This window comes from Carcharhinus amblyrhynchos, chromosome 9 (genome assembly GCF_965287045.1).
Source record: "Carcharhinus amblyrhynchos chromosome 9, sCarAmb.v2.hapA, whole genome shotgun sequence".
NCBI lineage: Eukaryota > Metazoa > Chordata > Chondrichthyes > Carcharhiniformes > Carcharhinidae > Carcharhinus > Carcharhinus amblyrhynchos.
In genome coordinates this window covers 100,014,501-100,035,880 of record NC_137332.1, presented here as the reverse complement: position 1 = coordinate 100,035,880, position 21,380 = coordinate 100,014,501, and the positions used below count along the sequence as shown (strand labels likewise).

The following is a 21,380-nucleotide window of genomic DNA, read 5'->3' as shown; positions in this document are numbered from 1 at the left end:
TTCTTAAGCTTCAAGATACAGAGAATGGAAGAGTTACCAACAGAGCATTGCAATAGTCTAGTCTGGAAGTAACAACAGAATAGGTGGGGATTTCAGCAGGAGAGGAGTTGAGACAGGAGTCAGACAATGCTGAGGAGGGGGGAATGGTTGGGCTTGATGATGGAGAGGAGATGGGATCCAGAAACTCAACTTGGAGTCAAATACCACTCAAAGAATTTGAATGGCCTTGTTCAGCCTTAGATAGTTACCAGGGAGAGGGATGGAGTCAGGGACTGAAGAATGGAGTTGATGGTGGGTTCTGAAAGTAATGGCTATCTTCTATTTGGTGGAAGAGCCTTTCTACTCAAATGTTTGTCAAAGAGGGTTGTTTCCATTTTACTGCAGGATATATGTATATACAACCTTGTGTACAGTGCAGCGCAGGCGAGGCACACTGCTTCCCAGAATCAGACAATTTCCAACACTGACAAGCTCATATTCCGATTGCCTCTGGGACAGAACGCCTGGGACATGGAACATTGCCTCCTGTTGTTCCCACTCAATCTCATACCAAGGGACTGAGCAGTTGGAACACTGAGCACCGCCTCCTGCTGGTCCCACTCAATCTCACTCCATGGACCCCCCCGCCAGCATTGGGAATAATTAATTTTCACTGAGAAATCTCCCCATTCACTCATTCCCACATTGCCTGACTAAAACTGATTTGAGATGCGGAAGGAGTTTTGTCTATTTAATGGTTAAGAATGAAATATTCCTGAACACACAAACGGTGAAATTGGCTGAGAATTAAATCAATGTTGCTGGAAATGAGTTTTTGATGAACAGCCGGATTCTGATCATGTTCTGTTTTGCCGTGGGGTCTTTGATGCTCCTGAATGGCATTAGATTAACTTTCCCCAACATTTGATTTAATGTGGAAATCATCTTGTTTCCAGAGCGAGGATATCAAACCAGCCAACACCCCACACCACAAACTGGGTAAGATACAAATTGCCTTAAGCTCGGAGCTGTCAAAAAATTCAAACTCAACTTGCCTGTACTCAAAGTAGAATTGTTTATATTGATCTGCTGTTTATGGAGTTAAAGTGAAAGTGAAAATAATCTGCAATAAACACAGCAGGGTATATCGCAACCTCATCAAACTCCAGTAAAATCTGACAGTGAGAGCATCCAGCCTGACAAACCATCTTCTCCCTCTAACCTCCTCCAGTCTCCACATCACTCCTATCTCCTTAACTTCCTCCAGTCCCTACACCCATCCCTGTCTCTGTAACCTCCTTCACTTCCTACATCACTCCTATCTCTATAATCTCCTCCAGTTCCTACACCCATCCCTGTCTCTATAGTCTCCTTCAGTTCCTACACCCATCCCTGTCTCTGTAACCTCCTTCAGTCCCTACACCACTCCTACCTCTGTAACCTCTCCCAGTCCCTACACCACTCCTATCTAAGGGGAGGTGATGGCCTAGTGGTATTATTGCTAGACTATTACTCCAGAAACTCAACTAATGTTCTGGAACCTGGGTTCAAATAGTGGAATTTAAATTCAACAAAAAATATTTGGAATTAAGAATCTATTGATGACCATGAAACCATTGTCGATGATCGGGTGAACTCACCTCGTTCACTAATGTCCTTTAGGGAAGGAAATCTGTCATTCTTAACTGGTCTTGCCTACATGTGACTCCAGCACCAGAGCAATGTGGTTGACTCTCAACTGCCCTTGGGCAATTAGGGATGGGCATGAAATGCTGGCCAACCAGCGACGCCTATTTCCCATGGATTAGTTAAAACAAAATCTGTTTTCTACACATCCAAAGATATGCGGGTTAGATTGTTTGGCCATGGTAAATTGACCCTCGTGTCAGGCAGATTAACAGGGTAAATATGTGGGGCTACCAGAATAGGGTCTTGGTGAGATTGTGGTCGGTGCAGACTCGATGGGCTGAATGGCGTCCTTCTGCAGTATAGAGATTCTATGATTCAATGAATCTCCTCCAGCCTCTACACTCCTCACTTTCTGTCACCTCCTTCAGTTGCTACAGACATCCCTATTTTTGTTACGTCCTGCAACTCCTACAGCTCTTATTACTGCAACTTCATCCAGCCCCTTCTCCCCACCCTGTGTCTGTGACCTCCTCCAATCCCTGAATCACCCCCAACTCTATTACCTCTTGTAGCCTCTGCACTCCGTCCTTTCATGTAACCTCTGCCACCCTAAAATACCTTCTGACCTGTATGACCTCCACCAGTGCCTACACCACCCCCCACCGCCTCCCCCCCCCCCCCCCCCCCGCCCGATTCCTGTTATATGCTCCATCCCCTCTGTTTCTGTAATCTCGCCTAACCCCTACTGCCCTCTCTATCGCTATAACGTCCTCCAGCCTCTTCTTAAAATTCATTGCTATGGAATATGAGCTTTGCTGGCAAGGCCCCGATTTATTTCACAGCCCTAATTACCCTTGAGAAGGTGGTTGTGAGCTGTCTTCTTGAGCCACTGCAGTACTTATAGTGTAACTATATCCACTTTGCTGTTAGTCAGGATGGTGAGTGACTTGGATAGCAGCTCCCAGGTGGCATTGTTCCCAAGTATCTGCCGATCTTGTCCTTCCAGATGGTAACATTCATGGGTTTGGAAGGTGCTGGCTCAGGAAGCTTGGTGAGTTGCAGCACATCCTGCAGATAGTACCTCTTTACTGGTGAAGGGAGTGAATGTTTATGGATAGGGTGTCAATCAAGCAGGCTGTTTTGTCCTGGATGGTGTTGAGCTTCTTGAGTGTTGTTGGAGCTGCACCCAAGCAGGCAAGTGGAGAGTGTTCCAACACACTCCTGCCTTGTGCCTGGTAGGTGGACAGTTTTTGGGAGATAGGAGGTGAGTTACTCACAGCAGGATTTCAAGCCTCTGACCTGATCTTATAGCCACAGAATTTACATGGCTAGTCCAGTTCAGTATGTGGTTCATGGTAACCCCCCCGGAATGGACAGTGAGGGATTCAGCAATAGTAATGCCATTGAAAATCAAGGGGTGATATTTAGATCCTCTCTTGTTGGAGATGGTTATTGTCTGGCACGTGTGTGGCATCAATCTTACTTCTCACTTGTCAAACCAAGCCTTGATGCTGTCCAGGTCTGGTTGCATTTTGACAGGGACTGTTTCAGCTTCTGAGGAGTCGCGAGTGGTGCTGAAAATTGTGCAATCATCAACGAATATCCACTTCTGACCTTATGATGGAAGGAAGATCATTGATGAAGCAGCTGAAGATGGTTCAGCCCAGAACACTACCATGAGGAACTCCTTCAATGCTGCCCTGAAACTGAGATTATTTACACTCAACCACCACATCCAGCTTCCTTTGTACCAGGTATGACTCCAAAAGTATTTTTTTCCCTGATTCCTATTGATTTATACATTTGCTGGAACTCCTTGATGCCACACTCAGTCGAATAGTGCCTTGACCTCACGGGCAATGACTCTCACCTCACCTCTGGCATTCAGCTCTTTTTTCCATGTTTGATCCAAAGCCATAATGAGGTCATAATTGAGTGATCCTGACAGAACTCAAACCGAGCAAGTTATTACTGAGTTAGCTGCTTGATAGCATTGTTGATGACTGCTTCCATCACTTTACTGATGATTAAGAATTGACTGATGGTGGCGGAAATTGGCTGGGTTCAATTCGCCCATGCATCACGTGTACAGGACATGCCTGGGCAATTTTCCACTTTGCCAGGCAGATATCAGTGTTGTAGCTGGACTGGAACAGCTTGGCTTGGGACATGGCAAATTTGAAAGCACAAGTATTTTTGCTGGAATATTACCAGGGCCAATATCCTTTGCAGTGTCGAGTGCAGAGCCATTTCTTGATATGTGGAGTGGATTGAATTGGCTAAAGACTTACATCTGTGATGTTGCAGACTTCTAGAGGCAGGCAAGATGGAACGTACATTCAGCACTTATGGCTGAAAATTGTTGCAAATGCCTCATTTTTAGCACTGATGTGTTGAGGTTCTCCATCACTGAGGATGGGGATACTTGTGGAGCCTCCTCCTCCAGTGTGTTGTTTAATTGTCCACCACCATTTACGTCTCAATATGGCAGGATTGCAGAGCTTAGATGCTGGTTGTGGAATTGCTTAGCTGTCTATTACTTGCTGCTAGATATGCAAGAAGTTCTGTGTTGTAGCTTCACAAGGTTTTATTTAATAAAACTTGTTTATTAGTGTCAGAAGTAGGCATATGTTCATATTACAATGAAGTTATTGTGAAAATCCCCCAGTTGCCACACTCCAGCTCCTGTTCGGGTACGCTGAGGGAGAACTTAGTATGGCCAAAGCACCTAACCAGCACATCTTTTGAATTGTTGGTGGAAACTGGAGCATGAGGAAGAAATCCATGCAAACATGGGGAGAACATGCAGACTCCACACAGTGACCCAAGCCAGGTATTGAACCTGGGTCCCTGGTGCTGTGAGGCAGCAGTGCTAACCTGTGTGCTACTATGCCACCCTACCACAAATAAGACCTCAATTTTAGTTATGCTTAGTGTTACTCTAGAATGCACTCCTGCACTCTTCATTGAACCAGGGTTGGTCTCCAGGCTTGGTGATAATGGTATAGTGTGAGTTATGATCGGCCACGTGGTTACAAATTGTGTTTGTGTACAAATCTGCTGATGGCACACACAGCACCTCATGGATGCCCAGTCTTGAGTTTCAAGATCTCTTTAATGTCTGTCCAATTTAGCATGATGGTAGTGCCACACAACATTGTGCAGTATAGCCTCAATGTCAAAATAGGACTTTGGCTTCACAAGGACTGAGCATGGGTGACTTCTACTGCCACTGTGAGGGATAGATGCATCTGCGGCAGGCAGGTTGGTGAAGATCAGGGTTATGTACCTGGTTATGTAATTGTGAGCAATTTTGGGCCCCATACCTAAGGAAGGATGTGCTGACCTTGGAGGGATCCAGAGGAGGTTCACAAGAATGATCCCAGGAATAAAGGGTTTGTCATGTGAGGAGCAATTAAGGAGCCTGGGTCCATACACGATGGAGTTTAGAAGGATGGGGGAAAATTACAAAACACAGAGAGGCCTTGATAGAGTGAATATGGAGTAGATGTTTCCACTCGCGGGAGAGACTAGAAATTAAGGGCACAACCTCAGAGTGAAGGGACACTCCTTTTAAACTGAGATGAGGAGAAATTTTTTCAGCAGAGGGTGATTTAAAAAGAAATCACAAAAATCCTACAGTGTAGAAGGAGGCCATTTGGCCCATTGAGTCTGCACTGTCCACAATCTCAGCCAAGCCCTATCCCCGTTAAACCCACATATTTACCCCGCTGATCCCACCAACCTATGCATCTCGAGGCATTAAGGGGCAATTTAGCATGACCAATCAACCTATCCCGCACATCTTTGGAGTGTGGGAGAAAACTGGAGTACCCAGAGGAAATCCATGCAGACGTAGGGAGAATGTGCAACTCTGAATAGTCAGTGATCAATGCCAGGAATCGCACCCAGGTCCCTGGAGCTGTGAGACAGCAGTGCTAATCACAGTGCTGCCAGATGAATTCACCACCATGACGTTGCATCTGTGGAACTCATAGCCACAGAGGGCTGTGGGGACCAGGTCATTGAGTGTCTTTAAGACAGAGATAGATAGGTTCTTGATCAATAAGGGGATCAAGGGTTCTGGGGAGAATGCAGGAGAATGGGGATGAGAAACATATCAACCATGATTGAATGACGGAGCAGATTTGATGTGCCAAATGGTCTAATTCTGCCCTTATATCTTATGGTCTTACGTATGTTTTTCCAGCTTGTTGGTTTCCTCACCTGCTGTTGTTTTAGATTAGCAGTTATACCCTTTAGGTCTCAGCCAGCTTAGTCTGTGGTGGTGCTACCAAGCTACTCTTCGCGACGGGCATTGAATTTCCCCCATCCAGATTACAATCTGCGCCATGCCAGCCTCAATACTTCCTGGAAGTGGTTTTCAACACAAAGAGTGTTTCAAAAGAGTACTGATTCATCAGCTGCGGGGTGCGGTGTGTGATAATCAGCAGAGGATTTCTTAACAATGTTTGTCTTGGCACCATTAGATGCTCAGGTCAACTCTTTCCCGATTGTGTCACTACGCTGCCACTTCTACTGAGTCTGTCCAGCCGGTGGGACAAGACATATCCAGGGATGGCAATGGTGGTGTCTGGGACATTGTCTATAAGGGATGATTCTATCAGAATGACGATGTCAAGCTGTTGTTTGAGCAGTCTGTGAGACAGCTCTCCCAATTTTGACACGAGTCTCAAATGTTTGCAGGGAGGACGTGTCAGGGCAAACATGATAGTGTTTGCCATTGTCGTTTGGCTATGCTGGGTGGTCCATCCAGTTTCATTCCTTCTTACTTTCTTCGTAGTGGTTGCAAACAACTAAGTGGCTTTCTCGACCATTTCAGAGGGCGTATAAAATTCAATCACATTGTTGAAGGACTGGAGTCACGTGAAAGCCAGAACAGGTAAGAACGGCAGATTTCCTTCTCTCAAGGACTTCAGTTAAGTAGACAGGATATTTTATGGTAATTGACAATGGTTTGATGGTCAACAATGATTTTTACTTCAAAATATTTTATGGCATTTCAATTCGACCACCTGCCCTGGTGGGATTTGAACCTGGCTTCCAAATGAGTTAGTCTCCATCTCTACCCAAAAAAGCTCTCTATCTCTGACACAGCCCTAAAATTCTCCACAACTCTAACCAGTTCCAACTAATACAACACCCCATATTGATGCAACTTCCTACAGCCCCGACACCTCTAATTATTTCTTTAACATCCTTCTAGACTGACAACCCTCCCTATCTGAGGGACACCCTCCAGACCCGATATCATTCCAAATCTCTGTAAACATCTGCAAACACTAATATCATACCTATCTCTGTAAAGACATCCAACCAAACTCTCATTGTGTGTGCAAAATTCTATAGCCTGAATAAACCTCGATAACAGTGCAATGTTCACCAAAATATGTACAACGCAATCTCCGAAAAATTGAGGTGTTTAGGATTTGGCAGAAAATGGTGAGTGTGTAGTGGGGGGGGATGTGATTGGAGATGGTGAGTGTGAGTTGGGGGGCTTGATTGAAGGTGTGTGTGTTGGGAGGTTTGATTGGAGATGGTGAGTGTGTGTTGGGGGTTTGATTAAAGATGGTGAGTGTGTGTTGGGGGGTTTGATTGGAGATGGTGAGTGTGTGTTGGGGGTTTGATTGGAGATGGTGAGTATGTGTTGGGGCGTTTGATTGGAGATGGCGAGTGTTGTGTTGGGGGGGTTTGATTAGAGATGGTGAGTGTGTGTTGAGGGGTTTGATTGGAGATGGTGAGTGTGTGTTGGTGGTTTGATTAGAGATGGTGAGTGTGTGTTGGGGGTTTGATTGGAGATGGTGATTATGTGTTGGGGAGTGTGACTGGAGATGGTGAGTGTGTGTTGGGGGTTTGATTGGAGATGGTGGGTGTGTGTTGGGGGGGAGGGTGTGATTGGAGATGGTGAGTGTGTGTTGGGGATGTGATTAGAGATGGCGAGTGTGTGTTGGGAGTTTGTTTGGAGATGGTGAGTGTGTGTTGGGGGGGTTTGATTAGAGATGGTGAGTGTGCGTTGGGGGGTTTGATTGGAGATGGTGAGTGTGTGTTGGGAGTTTGATTGGAGATGGTGAGTGTGTGTTGGGGGTTTGATTGGAGATGGTGGGTGTGTGTTGGGGGGGAGGGTGTGATTGGAGATGGTGAGTGTGTGTTGGGGATGTGATTAGAGATGGCGAGTGTGTGTTGGGAGTTTGTTTGGAGATGGTGAGTGTGTGTTGGGGGGGTTTGATTAGAGATGGTGAGTGTGCGTTGGGGGGTTTGATTGGAGATGGTGAGTGTGTGTTGGGAGTTTGATTGGAGATGGTGAGTGTGTGTTGGGTGTTTGATTGGAGATGGTGAGTGGGTGTTGGGGGTTTGATTGGAGATGGTGAGTGTGTGTTGGGGGTCTGATTGGAGATGGTGAGTGTGTGTTGGGGGGTTTGATTGGAGTTGGCGAGTGTATGTTGGGGGTTTGATTGGAGATGGTGAGTGTGTGTTGAGGGGAGTTTGATTGGAGATGGTGAGTGTGTGTTGGGGGGTTTGATTGGAGATGGTGAGTGTGTGTTGGGGATTTGATTGGAGATGGTGAGTGTGTGTTGGGTGGTTTGATTGGAGATGGTGTGTGTGTGTTGGGGGGGTTTGATTAGAGATGGTGTTTTGCGTTGGGGGGTTTGATTGGAGATGGTGAGTGTGTGTTGGTGGTTTGATTGGAATTGGTGAGTGTGTGTTGGGGGTGTGATTGGAGATGGTGAGTGTGTGTTCAGGGGGTTTGAACGGAGATGGTGAATGTGTGTTGGGGGTTTAATTGGAGATGGTGAGTGTGATTTGGGGGGTTTGATAAGAGATGGTGAGTGTGTGTTGGGGGGAGTGATTGAAGATGGTCAGTGTGTTTTGGGGGTTTGATCGGAGATGGTGAGTGTGTGTTGGGGGGATTTGATCAGAGATGGTGAGTGTGTGTTGAGGGGGTTTGATTGGACATGGTGAGTGTGTGTTGGGGGTTTGATTGGAGATGGTGAGTGTGTGTTGAGGGGGCGTGATTGGAGATGGTGAGTGTATGTTGGGGGTTTGTTTGGAGATGGTGAGTGTGTGTTGGGTGGTTTGATTGGAGATGGTGAGTGTGTGTTGGGTGGTTTGATTGGAGATGGTGAGTGTGTGTTGGGGGGGTGTGACTGGAGATGGTGAGTGTGTGTTGAGGGTTTGATTGGAGATGGTAAATGTGTGTTGGGGATTTCATTGGAGATGGTAAGAGCGTGTTGAGGCGGGTTTGATTGGGGATGGTGAGTGTATGTTGGGGGTTTGTTTGGAGATGGTGAGTGTGTGTTGGGTCGTTTGATTGGAGATGGTGCGTGTGTGTTTGGGGGGGTGTGATTGGAGATGGTGAGTGTGTGTTTGGGAGTTTGATTGGAGATGGTGAGTGTGTCGGGGGTTTGATTGGAGATGGTGAGTGTGTGTTGAGGGGAGTTTGATTGGAGATGGTGAGTGTGTGTTGGGGGGGTATGATTGGAGATGGTGAGTGTGTGTTGGGGGTTTGATTGGAGATGGTAAGTGTATGTTGGGTGTTTGTTTGGAGATGGTGAGTATGTGTTGGGGGGTTTGATTGGAGATGGCGAGTGTGTGTTGAGGGGGTTTGATTAGAGAAGGTGAGTGTGTGTTGGGGGGGTGTGATTGGAGATGGTGAGTGTGTGTTTGGGTGTTTGTTTGGAGATGGTGAGTATGTGTTGGGGGGTTTGATTGGAGATGGCGAGTGTGTGTTGAGGGTTTGATCGGAGATGGTGAGTGTGTGTTGGGGTGTTTGATTAGAGAAGGTGAGTGTGTGTTGGGGGGGTATGATTGGAGATGGTGAGTGTGTGTTGGGGGTTTGATTGGAGATGGTGAGTGTGTGTTGGGGGGTTTGATTGGAGTTGGCGAGTGTATGTTGGGGGTTTGATTAGAGATGGTGAGTGTGTGTTGAGGGGAGTTTGATTGGAGATGGTGAGTGTGTGTTGGGGGGTTTGATTGGAGATGGTGAGTGTGTGTTGGGGATTTGATTGGAGATGGTGAGTGTGTGTTGGGTGGTTTGATTGGAGATGGTGTGTGTGTGTTGGGGGGGTTTGATTAGAGATGGTGTTTTGCGTTGGGGGGTTTGATTGGAGATGGTGAGTGTGTGTTGGTGGTTTGATTGGAATTGGTGAGTGTGTGTTGGGGGTGTGATTGGAGATGGTGAGTGTGTGTTCAGGGGGTTTGAACGGAGATGGTGAATGTGTGTTGGGGGTTTAATTGGAGATGGTGAGTGTGATTTGGGGGGTTTGATAAGAGATGGTGAGTGTGTGTTGGGGGGAATGATTGAAGATGGTCAGTGTGTTTTGGGGGTTTGATCGGAGATGGTGAGTGTGTGTTGGGGGGATTTGATCAGAGATGGTGAGTGTGTGTTGAGGGGGTTTGATTGGACATGGTGAGTGTGTGTTGGGGGTTTGATTGGAGATGGTGAGTGTGTGTTGAGGGGGCGTGATTGGAGATGGTGAGTGTATGTTGGGGGTTTGTTTGGAGATGGTGAGTGTGTGTTGGGTGGTTTGATTGGAGATGGTGAGTGTGTGTTGGGTGGTTTGATTGGAGATGGTGAGTGTGTGTTGGGGGGGTGTGACTGGAGATGGTGAGTGTGTGTTGAGGGTTTGATTGGAGATGGTAAATGTGTGTTGGGGATTTCATTGGAGATGGTAAGAGCGTGTTGAGGCGGGTTTGATTGGGGATGGTGAGTGTATGTTGGGGGTTTGTTTGGAGATGGTGAGTGTGTGTTGGGTCGTTTGATTGGAGATGGTGCGTGTGTGTTTGGGGGGGTGTGATTGGAGATGGTGAGTGTGTGTTTGGGAGTTTGATTGGAGATGGTGAGTGTGTCGGGGGTTTGATTGGAGATGGTGAGTGTGTGTTGAGGGGAGTTTGATTGGAGATGGTGAGTGTGTGTTGGGGGGGTATGATTGGAGATGGTGAGTGTGTGTTGGGGGTTTGATTGGAGATGGTAAGTGTATGTTGGGTGTTTGTTTGGAGATGGTGAGTATGTGTTGGGGGGTTTGATTGGAGATGGCGAGTGTGTGTTGAGGGGGTTTGATTAGAGAAGGTGAGTGTGTGTTGGGGGGGTGTGATTGGAGATGGTGAGTGTGTGTTTGGGTGTTTGTTTGGAGATGGTGAGTATGTGTTGGGGGGTTTGATTGGGGATGGCGAGTGTGTGTTGAGGGGGTTTGATTAGAGAAGGTGAGTGTGTGTTGGGGGGGTATGATTGGAGATGGTGAGTGTGTGTTGGGGGTTTGATTGGAGATGGTAAGTGTATGTTGGGTGTTTGTTTGGAGATGGTGAGTATGTGTTGGGGGGTTTGATTGGAGATGGCGAGTGTGTGTTGAGGGGGTTTGATTAGAGAAGGTGAGTGTGTGTTGGGGGGGTATGATTGGAGATGGTGCGTGTGTGTTTGGGGGGGTGTGATTGGAGATGGTGAGTGTGTGTTTGGGAGTTTGATTGGAGATGGTGAGTGTATGTTGGGTGTTTGATTGGAGATGGTGAGTATGTGTTCGGGGGTTTGACTGGAGATGGTGAGTGTGTGTTGGGGGGGTGTGATTGGAGATGGTGAGCGTGTGTTGAGGCGGGTTTGATTGGAGATGGTGAGTGTATGTTGGGGGTTTGTTTGGAGATGGTGAGTGTGTGTTGGGTTGTTTGATTGGAGATGGTGCGTGTGTGTTTGGGGGGGTGTGATTGGAGATGGTGAGTGTGTGTTGGGGAGTTTGATTGGAGATGGTGAGTGTGTGTTGGGGGTTTGATTGGAGATGGTGAGTGTGTGTTGAGGGGAGTTTGATTGGAGATGGTAAATGTATGTTGGGTGTTTGATTGGAGATGGTGAGTATGTGTTGGGGGGTTGGATTGGAGATGGCGAGTATGTGTTGGGGGGGTTTGATTGGAGATGGTGAGTGCGTGTTGGGGGGTTTGATTGGAGATGGTGAGTGTGTGTTGGTGGTTTGATTGGAGATGGTGGGTGTGTGCTGGGAGGGTGTGATTGGAGATGGTGAGTGTGTGTTGGGGGTTTGATTGGAGATGGTGAGTATGTGTTGGGGGGTTTGATTGGAGATGGCGACTGTGTGTTGGGGGGGTTTGATTAAAGATGGTGAGTGTGTGTTTGGGGGTTTGATTGGAGATGGTGAGTGTGTGTTGGGGATTTGATTGGAGATGGTGAGTGTATGTTGGGGGGGTGTGATTGGAGATGGTGAGTGTGTGTTGTGGGGTTTTGATTGGAGATGGTGAATGTGTGTTGGGAGTTTAATTGGAGATGGTGAGATTGCGTTGGGGGGTTTGATTAAAGATGCTGAGTGTGTGTTGGTGGGTGTGATTGGAGATGGTGAGTGTGTGTTGGGGGGTTTTGATTGGAGATGGTGAATGTGTGTTGGGGGGTGTGATTGGAGATGGTGAGTGTGTGTTGGGGGGGTTTGATTAGAGATGGTGAGTGTGTGTTGGTGGTTTGATTGGAATTGGTGTGTGTGTGTTGAGGGTTTGATCGGAGATGGTGAGTGTGTGTTGGGGTGTTTGATTGGAGATGGTGAGTGTGTGTTGGGGTGTTTGATGGAGATGGTGAGTGTGTGTTGGGGGGGTTTGATCAGAGATGGTGAGTGTGTGTTGGGGGGTTGTGATTGGAGATGGTGAGTGTGTGTTGGGGGTTTGATTGCAGATAGTGAGTGTGTGTTGAGGGGGGTTTGATTGGAGATGGTGAGTGTATGTTGGGGGTTTGTTTGGAGATGGTGAGTGTGTGTTGGGTGGTTTGATTGGAGATGGTGAGTGTGTGTTGGGGGGGTTTGATTAGAGGTGGTGAGTGTGCGTTGGGGGGTTTGATTGGAGATGGTGAGTGTGTGTTGGGGGTGTGATTGGAGATGGTGAGTGTGTGTTGGGGGTTTGATTGGAGATGGTGAATGTGTGTTGGGGGGGGTGTGATTGGAGATGGTGAGTGTGTGTTGGGGGTTTGATCGGAGATGGTGATTGTGCATTGGGGTGTTTGATTGGCGATGGTGAGTGCGTGTTGGGGGGATTTGATCAGAGATGGTGAGTGTGTGTTGAGGGGGTTTGATTGGACATGGTGAGTGTGTGTTGGGGGTTTGAATGGAGATGGTGAGTTTGTGTTGAGGGGGTGTGATTGGAGATGGTGATTGTGTGTTGGGGGGGTTTGATTGGAGATGGTGAGTGTGTGTTGAGGGTTTGATTAGAGATGGTGAGTGTGTGTTGGGGGTTTGATTGGAGATGGTGAGTGTGTGTTGAGGGGAGTTTGATTGGAGATGGTAAGTGTATGTTGGGTGTTTGATTGGAGATGGTGAGTATGTGTTGGGGGGTTTGATTGGAGATGGTGAGTGCGTGTTGGGGGGTTTGATCGGAGATGGTGAGTGTGTGTTGGTGGTTTGATTGGAGATGGTGGGTGTGTGCTGGGGGGGTGTGATTGGAGATGGTGAGTGTGTGTTTGCGGGGAGGGTGTGATTGGAGATGGTGAGTGTGTGTTGGGGGTTTGATTGGAGATGGTGAGTATGTGTTGGGGGGTTTGATTGGAGATGGCGACTGTGTGTTGGGGGGGTTTGATTAGAGATGGTGAGTGTGTGTTGGGGGTTTGATTGGAGATGGTGAGTATGTGTTGGGAGTTTAATTGGAGATGGTGAGATTGCGTTGGGGGGTTTGATCAGAGATGGTGAGTGTGTGTTGGTGGGTGTGATTGGAGATGGTGAGTGTGTGTTGGGGGGGTTTGATTAGAGGTGGTGAGTGTGCGTTGGGGGGTTTGATTGGAGATGGTGAGTGTGTGTTGGGGGTGTGATTGGAGATGGTGAGTGTGTGTTGGGGGTTTGATTGGAGATGGTGAATGTGTGTTGGGGGGGTATGTGATTGGAGATGGTGAGTGTGTGTTGGGGGTTTGATCGGAGATGGTGATTGTGCATTGGGGTGTTTGATTGGAGATGGTGAGTGCATGTTGGGGGGATTTGATCAGAGATGGTGACTGTGTGTTGAGGGGGTTTGATTGGACATGGTGAGTGTGTGTTGGGGGTTTGAATGGAGATGGTGAGTTTGTGTTGAGGGGGTGTGATTGGAGATGGTGATTGTGTGTTGGGGGGGTTTGATTGGAGATGGTGAGTGTGTGTTGGGGGTTTGATTAGAGATGGTAAGTGTGTGTTGGGGGTTTGATTGGAGATGGTGAGTATGTGTTGGGGGTGTGATTTGAGATAGTGAGTGTGTGTTGGGGGGGTTTGATTGGAGATGGTGAGTGTGTGTTGGGGGTTTGATTGAAGATGGTGAGTGTGTGTTGGGGGTTTGATTGGAGATGGTGAGTATGTGTTGGGGGTGTGATTTGAGATAGTGAGTGTGTGTTGGGGGTTTGATTGGAGATGGTGGGTGTGTGTTGGGGGGGGTGTGATTGGAGATGGTGAATGTGTGTTGGGGATTTGATTGGAGATGGTAAGTGTGTGTTGAGGCGGGTTCATTGGGGATGGTGAGTGTATGCTGGGGGTTTGTTTGGAGATGGTGAGTTTGTGTTGGGTGGGTTGATTGGAGATGGTGCGTGTGTGTTGGCGGGGTTTGATTAGAGATGGTGAGTGCATTGGGGGGTTTCATTGGAGATGGTGAGTGTGTGTTGGGGGTTTGATTGGAGTTGGTGAGTGTGTGTTGGGGGGTTTGATTGGAGATGGTGAGTGTTTGCTGGGGGGTTTGATTGGCGATGTTGAGTGTGTGTAGGCGGTCGTGTTTGGAGATGGTGAGTGTGTGTTGGTGGGGTTTGATTGGAGAGGGTGAGTGTGTGTTGGGGGGGGTTGATTGGAGATGGTGAGTTTGTGTTGGGGGGTTTTGATTGGAGATGGTGAGTGTGTGTTGGGGGTTTGATTGGAGAGGGTGAGTGTGTGTTGGGGGGCGTTGATTGGAGATGGTGAGTTTGTGTTGGGGGGTTTTGATTGGAGATGGTGAGTGTGTGTTCGGCGGTTTGAACATTTACTTTTGTGTCAGAATGAGACTGTATTTTGTGACATTCTAGCAGAACGGTAACAGCATTATGTGGGAGGTAGTGAGATATTCAAAGACTATTTCTGCTCACACTGGAGCAGTTTTTAGACACCCATAGTATTTGTCTTGAGAATTTGTTATATATATCCGAGGTAATATTCTGTGTATCAGTCACAGCTCAGAGTAACACCTAATGTTGCAAAGTGGGTTGTGGGATGGGCGTTACTGTTTAAAGGGATATCAGACGGAGAGATTTTGGCTTTCCCATTGCAATATATTGAGAGGAGAGGATGGAGAAAGGGTAATAGCTTTTGTGCTTCTGTTGTGCTTCCTGACATCTCCGAACTTGCTGCTTTAAATCCAGTCTGAGATTGAGGGGAGCTGACCTGGCAGTGTGAATAGCTTTTTTATTTTTATAGATTCCTCTTCAGCAGAAGAAGCTGATTCAAACCCTGGGCAGGGAATTGTACACAGAATAGCGGCTGACACTTCTCGTGCAGTGCTGAGGGAGTGCTGCACTGTCAGAGGGTCAGTACTGAGGGAGTGCTGCACTGTCAGAGGGTCAGTACTGAGGGAGTGCTGCGCTGTCAGAGGGTCAGTACTGAGGGAGTGCTACACTGTCAGAGGGTCAGTGCTGAGGGAGTGCTGCATTGTCAGAGAGTCAGTACTGAGGGAGTGCTGCACTGTCAGAGCATCAGTACTAAGGGAGTGCTGCACTGTCAGAGGGTCAGTACTGAGGGAGTGCTGCACTGTCAGAGGGTCAGTACTGAGGGAGTGCTGCACTGGCAGAGGATCTGTACTGAGGAAGTACTGCACTGACAGAACGTCAGTGCTGAGGGAATACTGCACTGTCAGAGGGTCAGTACTGAGGGAGTGCTGCACTCTCAGGGGGTCAGTGCTGAGGGTGTGCTGCACTGTCAGAGGTTCAGTACTGAGGGAGTGCTGCACTGCCAGAGGGTCAGTACTGAGGGAGTGCTACACTGCCAGAGGGTCAGTACTGAGGGAGTGCTGCACTGTCAGAGGGTCAGTACTGAGGGAGTGCTACACTGCCAGAGGGTCAGTACTGAGGGAGTGCTGCACTGTCAGTGGGTCAGTGCTGAGCGTGTGCTGCACTGTCAGAGGGTCAGTACTGAGGGAGTGCTGCACTGTCAGAGGGTCAGTGCTGAGGGAGTGCAGCACTTTCAGAGGGTCAGTGGTGGGGGAGTGCTGCACTGACAGAAGGTCAGTGCTGAGGCAGTACTGCACTGTCAGAGGGTAAATGCTGCAGATGTTCTGCACTTTCAGAGGGTAAGTAATGGGAGAGCATCACAGTGTTGAATTTGTGATCTTTCATTTTAATCCAGTGTTTTTCCATCATGTGTTAATTTAGTGATTATACAGTCATTCGTTCTCAATTTAACAGTGTAGTTCTCCTGACTGTCCTCGTGATTATTTACCCCTCAATCAATGTCACAAAATAAACAGATTCATTGGCCATTTGTCTCATTCGGGAGCATTTCTTGTCTCATTTATATTTCCCCTCATGTCTGCAATGTGTCATTATTTTTGTTAAATTGCAATCAATGGGAGGGGGAGGCTGAGATTAGGGGTGAAAGGTCGAAGGTCAGGAGCCAAACCTGTTCTGAAACCTATTAGTTTGTCTTCTTGCTGAACAGGGAGTTAATTCCAGCAGGAAGAGATGATCGATGGGGAAACGGACTCTGGTCAGGACACAGTCACCACACTGGCTCCCAATACTGACTGATCAGCCAATCAGAAACTGCCTGACAGTGAGCAGCTGGGAAAGACAGCTGGAATATTGACACCTGGAATATCAGCGCCAACACTGGGAAGAACAGCCGGAATCCCAACATCTGGAATATCAGCACCAACACTGGGAAGAGCAGCTGGAATCCTAACATCTGGAATATCAGCGCCAACATTGGGAAGAACAGCTGGAATCCTTACACCTGGAATCTCAGCACCAGGACTGGGAAAGCATCTAGATCCTGATACTTGGAACATTTGCCAGCACTGAGATTCCTCTTCGCTGAGTAAGGGCCCAGTTAGAGTGTTGACCTCCTGCTTAAATCATCCCTGACAGATTACTTCTCCTCCCAGTGGGATCCAGTCAGGGTGGAGACCCTCCTGAATCATTCCCGGACACACTGAGATTCCCCCTCTCCCAGTGGGATCCAGTTGGAGTGATGTGTCTGTCCAGTCTGTTGCCCATTCAGACCCTTTGTGTGACCCTGTCTCTGGCTGCACAGCACTTCCCGTCCTGGGGTCACTATGACCTGTGTAAGACACGGCTTTACTGGGACCAGGGAATGAGCTGGGATTACATGGCCTGCCAGCCTGAGGCCAGTCTGCTCACCAGGTTCCTGAAGATCAGCTTGGATCCCCCCAACAGTACATGTGGACAGAGCCCTGAGATGTATTGCACACTGGTGAGTAGAAACCTTTCTGAATCAGCTTCTGTTGTGAGTCATGTTGTGACTGGACACTCACTGAACTGCCTTCACCAAAGTGAATTCTATCCAAACTCTCACATTAGATTTGCCATGGGCACTGAGTACAAACTCAGGGAAGATATGGGAAACATTTATAAATCACTGGTTAGACCGCCGCTGTGGGTATCACGTTTAATTAATTCTGAACAATTCTGGGTCATTGTCTGTGTGGAGTTTGCACGTTCTCCCTGTGTCTGTGTGGGTTTCCTCTGTGTGCTCCGGTTTCTTCCCACAATCCAAAGATGTGCAGGCTAGGTTGATTGGACGTGCTAAATTAACCCTCAGTGTCCTGGGATATGATAGTTGGAGGGATTCGCAACAAGCAGGGATAGCACCTGGTTGGGGTTGTTGTCGGTGTAGACTCGATAGGCCAAATGGTCTCCTTCTGCACTGTAGGGTTTCTATGATTCCATGATTACGCTTTGGGAAGGGTGGCTGCAGAGGAGCTTTAGCAGAGTGGTTGCAGGAATGGAGGATTGAATTGATTCAGTTGAGAGACTGGAGAAGGTGGGATTGTATCTGCTCTGGAGAATATGTCCAATTGTGTTTCTGACTCTGTGCAGCAACTCCACTGGAGAATACATACTCTATCCAGTATCTCCAATGAGGTACATGAACTCTGTCTGGTATATCCAGTGGAGTATATGGATTATGTCCATTTCAAGTTTATTAATTAGTGTCACAAGTAGGCTTACATTAACAGTGCAATAAAATTACCGTGAATATCCTGTAGTCACCACACTTTCGTGCCTGTTTGGGCACACTATGGGAGAATTTAACATGGCCAATGCACCTAAACTGGACTGTAGGAGAAATTGGAGCGTCATAGGAAACTCATGCAGACACGGAGAGAACATGCAAACTCCACTGACTGCAATGCAAGCCAGGAATCAAACCCGGGGTCCCTGGTGCTGTGAGGCAGAAATGCCACTGTGCTGCTCCAGTATTTCCAGTGGGGTATATGGGCTGTCTAATATCTCCGGTGGGGTAATTGTTTCTTACATGCTGGGTTACAGGGAATGAAAGTTGGTGAATTTCTCATTTGGAGAGTCAATGCAGACACAATGGGCTGAATGGAAACAGAAAAAGGCTGGAAAATCTCAGCAGGACTGTCAGCATCTGTGGGGAGAGAATAGAGCCAACATTTCAAGCCCAGATGAACCTCGTCCAAAAGGTCTGCTAGACCCGAAATGTTGTCTCTATTCTCTCCCCGCAGGTTCTGTCAGACCTGCTGAGATTTTCCAGCATTTGCTGTTTTTGTTTCAGATTCCAGCATCTACAATATTTTCTATGCGTTGTATGGTCTCATTCTGCGTTGTAATAATGTTACGATTCTGACTCTGTCTAATATCTCTGGTGAGGAACCTGTCCAATTGTGTTCCTGGTCACTGAGATCGATAATGTGCAGTTTCTCCTGGGCTGCTGTGAGGCATTTCATTTTCTGGTGGTCCGATTTTTTTTACCTGGAGCATTCCAGACTGGATTCTGATGAATATAGTTGGGATCTGACTTTGCCTGACAATCTGATCTGATTGGCTATATGACAATGAAGTCATTGAGATGTAAATTCAGGGTTATTTCTAAATCTTAATAGTTCTCTGGTTAAATGAATCATCTCCTCGGTGGAACGACTTCCTACATCATTGTTCGAGGAAGAACTGCTGATTTAATAACAAGCCATATGTTTCAGCAATAATTGAAAATGTATAATTTATCACAGACATGTCGTTTATCAGAGGGAATTATTCTCCAGATCAATTAGTAAGCTGTTATAAAAATACCACCAGTCTTTGGGGTAAATTTGACAACTGTTCCATGTTGCACTGTCTGGAGTGCATTTGAAACATTGACCAGTGCCCAGTGAGACCAGACTCATTGTCACTGTCCCATTTTAACCTCCTTGGGATGTCCCAAAGCCCTTCATAGCCAATGATACTCTTTGAAGGACAGTCATAAAAACCTAGAAAATAAGAGCAGGAGTAGCCATTCGGCCCTTTGGAACTGTTCCGCCATTCATTTTGAACATGGCGGATCATCAAATTCAATATCCTGATCTTTTATGGGTGGCACAGTGGTTAGCACTGCTGCCTCACAGCACCAGGGACCCAGGTTCGATTCCTGGCTTGGGTTACTGTCTGCATGTTCTTCCCACGTCCGCGTGGATTTCCTGCAAGTGCTCCGATTTCCTCCCAATCGGAAAGTCGTGCTGGTTAGATGCATTGGCCATGCTAAATTCTCCCTCAGTGTACCCGAACGGGTGCCAGTGTGTGGCGACTTGGGAATTTTCACAATAACTTCATTGCAGAGGTAATGTAAATCTACTGGTGACATAATAAATAAACATAAATACTTTAAATCCACAGAGACACAGAAAGTAGAAGCAACAGTAGGTCACTGTTGTAATGTAGGAAACATACCAGTCAATCTGTGCACAGCAAGATTCCAGAGAAGGAGAGCAATATGATAATGATCAGATCATCTGGTTCCTGATGCTGGTGGAAGGATAAATATTGACTTCCTGTCCACCATGTTAGCCCTGTTAAAGCCTGAAAAATGCATGCAACTCTTTAACTTCATATTTTTGATTCTGTAGCTGTGTTTTTTTTTGACACATGCCTTCATTCCTCCTTTCCCAATCTGCTCCGTCTCCTGAATTTCTGCTTTCTGATTCTGTATTCGGTGTGAGTGGGTGAAGGAGACGGAAAGACTCCAGGGTGAGAATGTATTCAGCCTGTGGCTCTGACGTTGGTGCAAAGACATTTATTCCTACACAGATGCTGTGGTGATATAATACCCTGGGGGTATGGGTGGCGTTGGGGCTACGTTACTGAAGCAGCAATCCAGAGAAGGGCAGTGCCGGTCCCCTCAGTGGAGAATTGGCTGAGGGAGATATTGGGGTTAGGGTTCTGCTCTTAGACCAGTCACATTGTCCATTTCCCTCTTACAATCTGACCTGAACAGACAGCACTGCTCAGCAGAAACTCTGACGCTTTCCACATTAGTACTGGCAGGAGAAGATCAAAGATTAAGCTATTGACTTGCCATCCTGCCCCTATCTCTCCTCCCCTGCAACACACGTTAGGCACACACAATTTTTTTTTAAAAGAATTGATTTATTATTGTCACAGGTGTAAGTATACAGTGAAAAGTATTGTTTCTTGTGCTATACAGACAAAGCATGTTGCACATAGAGAAGGAAAGGGGAGAGTACAGATTGTATTGTTACAGCCATAGCTAGGGTGTAGAGAAAGATCAGTTCAATGCAAGGTACGACCGTTCAAAAACACTGATGGCAGCAGGGAAGAAGCTTGGTACATGTCCTCAGACTTTTGTATCATTTCCCCAATGGAAGAAGGTGGAAGAGAGTATGTCTGGGGTGTGTGGGGTCCTTGATTATGCTGCTGCTTTTCTGAGACAGCAGGATGTATAGGCAGAGTCGATGGATGGGAGGTTCATTTGAGTGACATGCGCGTACACACACACACACACACACACACACACACACACACACACACACACACACACACACACACACACACACACACACACACACACCACATAGATACACACGTTCAGGAGCTCAGACAGTCACTAAACCTGCTCAACAAAGGAGATCAGAGGAAAGAGTGATTCAGAATCCCAGCTCTTCATAAATACAGCAAAACCTCAATCAGATTAATTCATCAATTGAATGTCTGAGTCAACATAAAATGGGATGAATTTAATCTACTTTACATTTCAATGGATTTTATTTGAACTGTAAATTAGACAGAATGTAAATGCAAATTCGATATCAATAGTTATGTCATGGGACTAAGAGTCCAGAGATCTGGGCTAATATTCCACAGACACAAGTTCAAAACCTGCCGCAGGAATTTAAATTCTGTTAATTGAATAAACCTGGAATAAAAATCTCAATAATATGAGGCTATGAAATGACCAGATTGTCATGAAAACAGTCCCCCATCTGGTTCACTGTTATTCCTATAGGGAAGGAAATCTGCTGTCCTTACTGATCTAGTCTATCTGTGATTTCAGACTATCATCAACATGCTTGACTCTGAACTGCCCTCTGAAAGGGCTGAATTCACTTGTCAAGAAGGTGACCCATCACCGTTTTGTTGAAGGCAGTTAGAGGGGGGCAATATGATTTGTGGAAGGGTCTAATGAAGGAGCCGGCCGGAGAATATGTAACTGGGGAGCTGGACCATGTTAGGGAGGGAAATTCAGAGTTTAGGGCAATGGCAACCCGAGGTACTGTTGACACTGCCCCCTAGTGGTTAAAGCCGGATGTGCTGAACTGAAGAA

The 21,380-nt window shown here is 47.1% G+C and overlaps 1 protein-coding gene and 1 long non-coding RNA gene across 2 annotated transcripts in view; both read left to right on the top strand.

The window, feature by feature from the left end:
- The first annotated feature begins 3,156 nt into the window (after positions 1–3,156).
- LOC145348488 (uncharacterized) lies at positions 3,157–16,439 on the top strand. The gene is made up of 3 exons (XR_013887942.1): positions 3,157–3,362; positions 6,413–6,511; positions 16,236–16,439. It is a non-coding gene; the product is annotated as an uncharacterized LOC145348488 (long non-coding RNA).
- A 10-nt stretch (positions 16,440–16,449) lies between these two features.
- Positions 16,450–21,380, top strand: part of LOC145348487 (netrin-G1-like) — a 41,545-nt gene continuing 36,614 nt past the window's right edge. Inside the window, exon 1 of the mRNA XM_080196676.1 lies at positions 16,450–17,009. Within this exon, the coding sequence (XP_080052802.1) occupies positions 16,767–17,009 (243 nt within the window). The 5' untranslated portion in view covers positions 16,450–16,766. The remainder of the gene's footprint in view (positions 17,010–21,380) is intronic.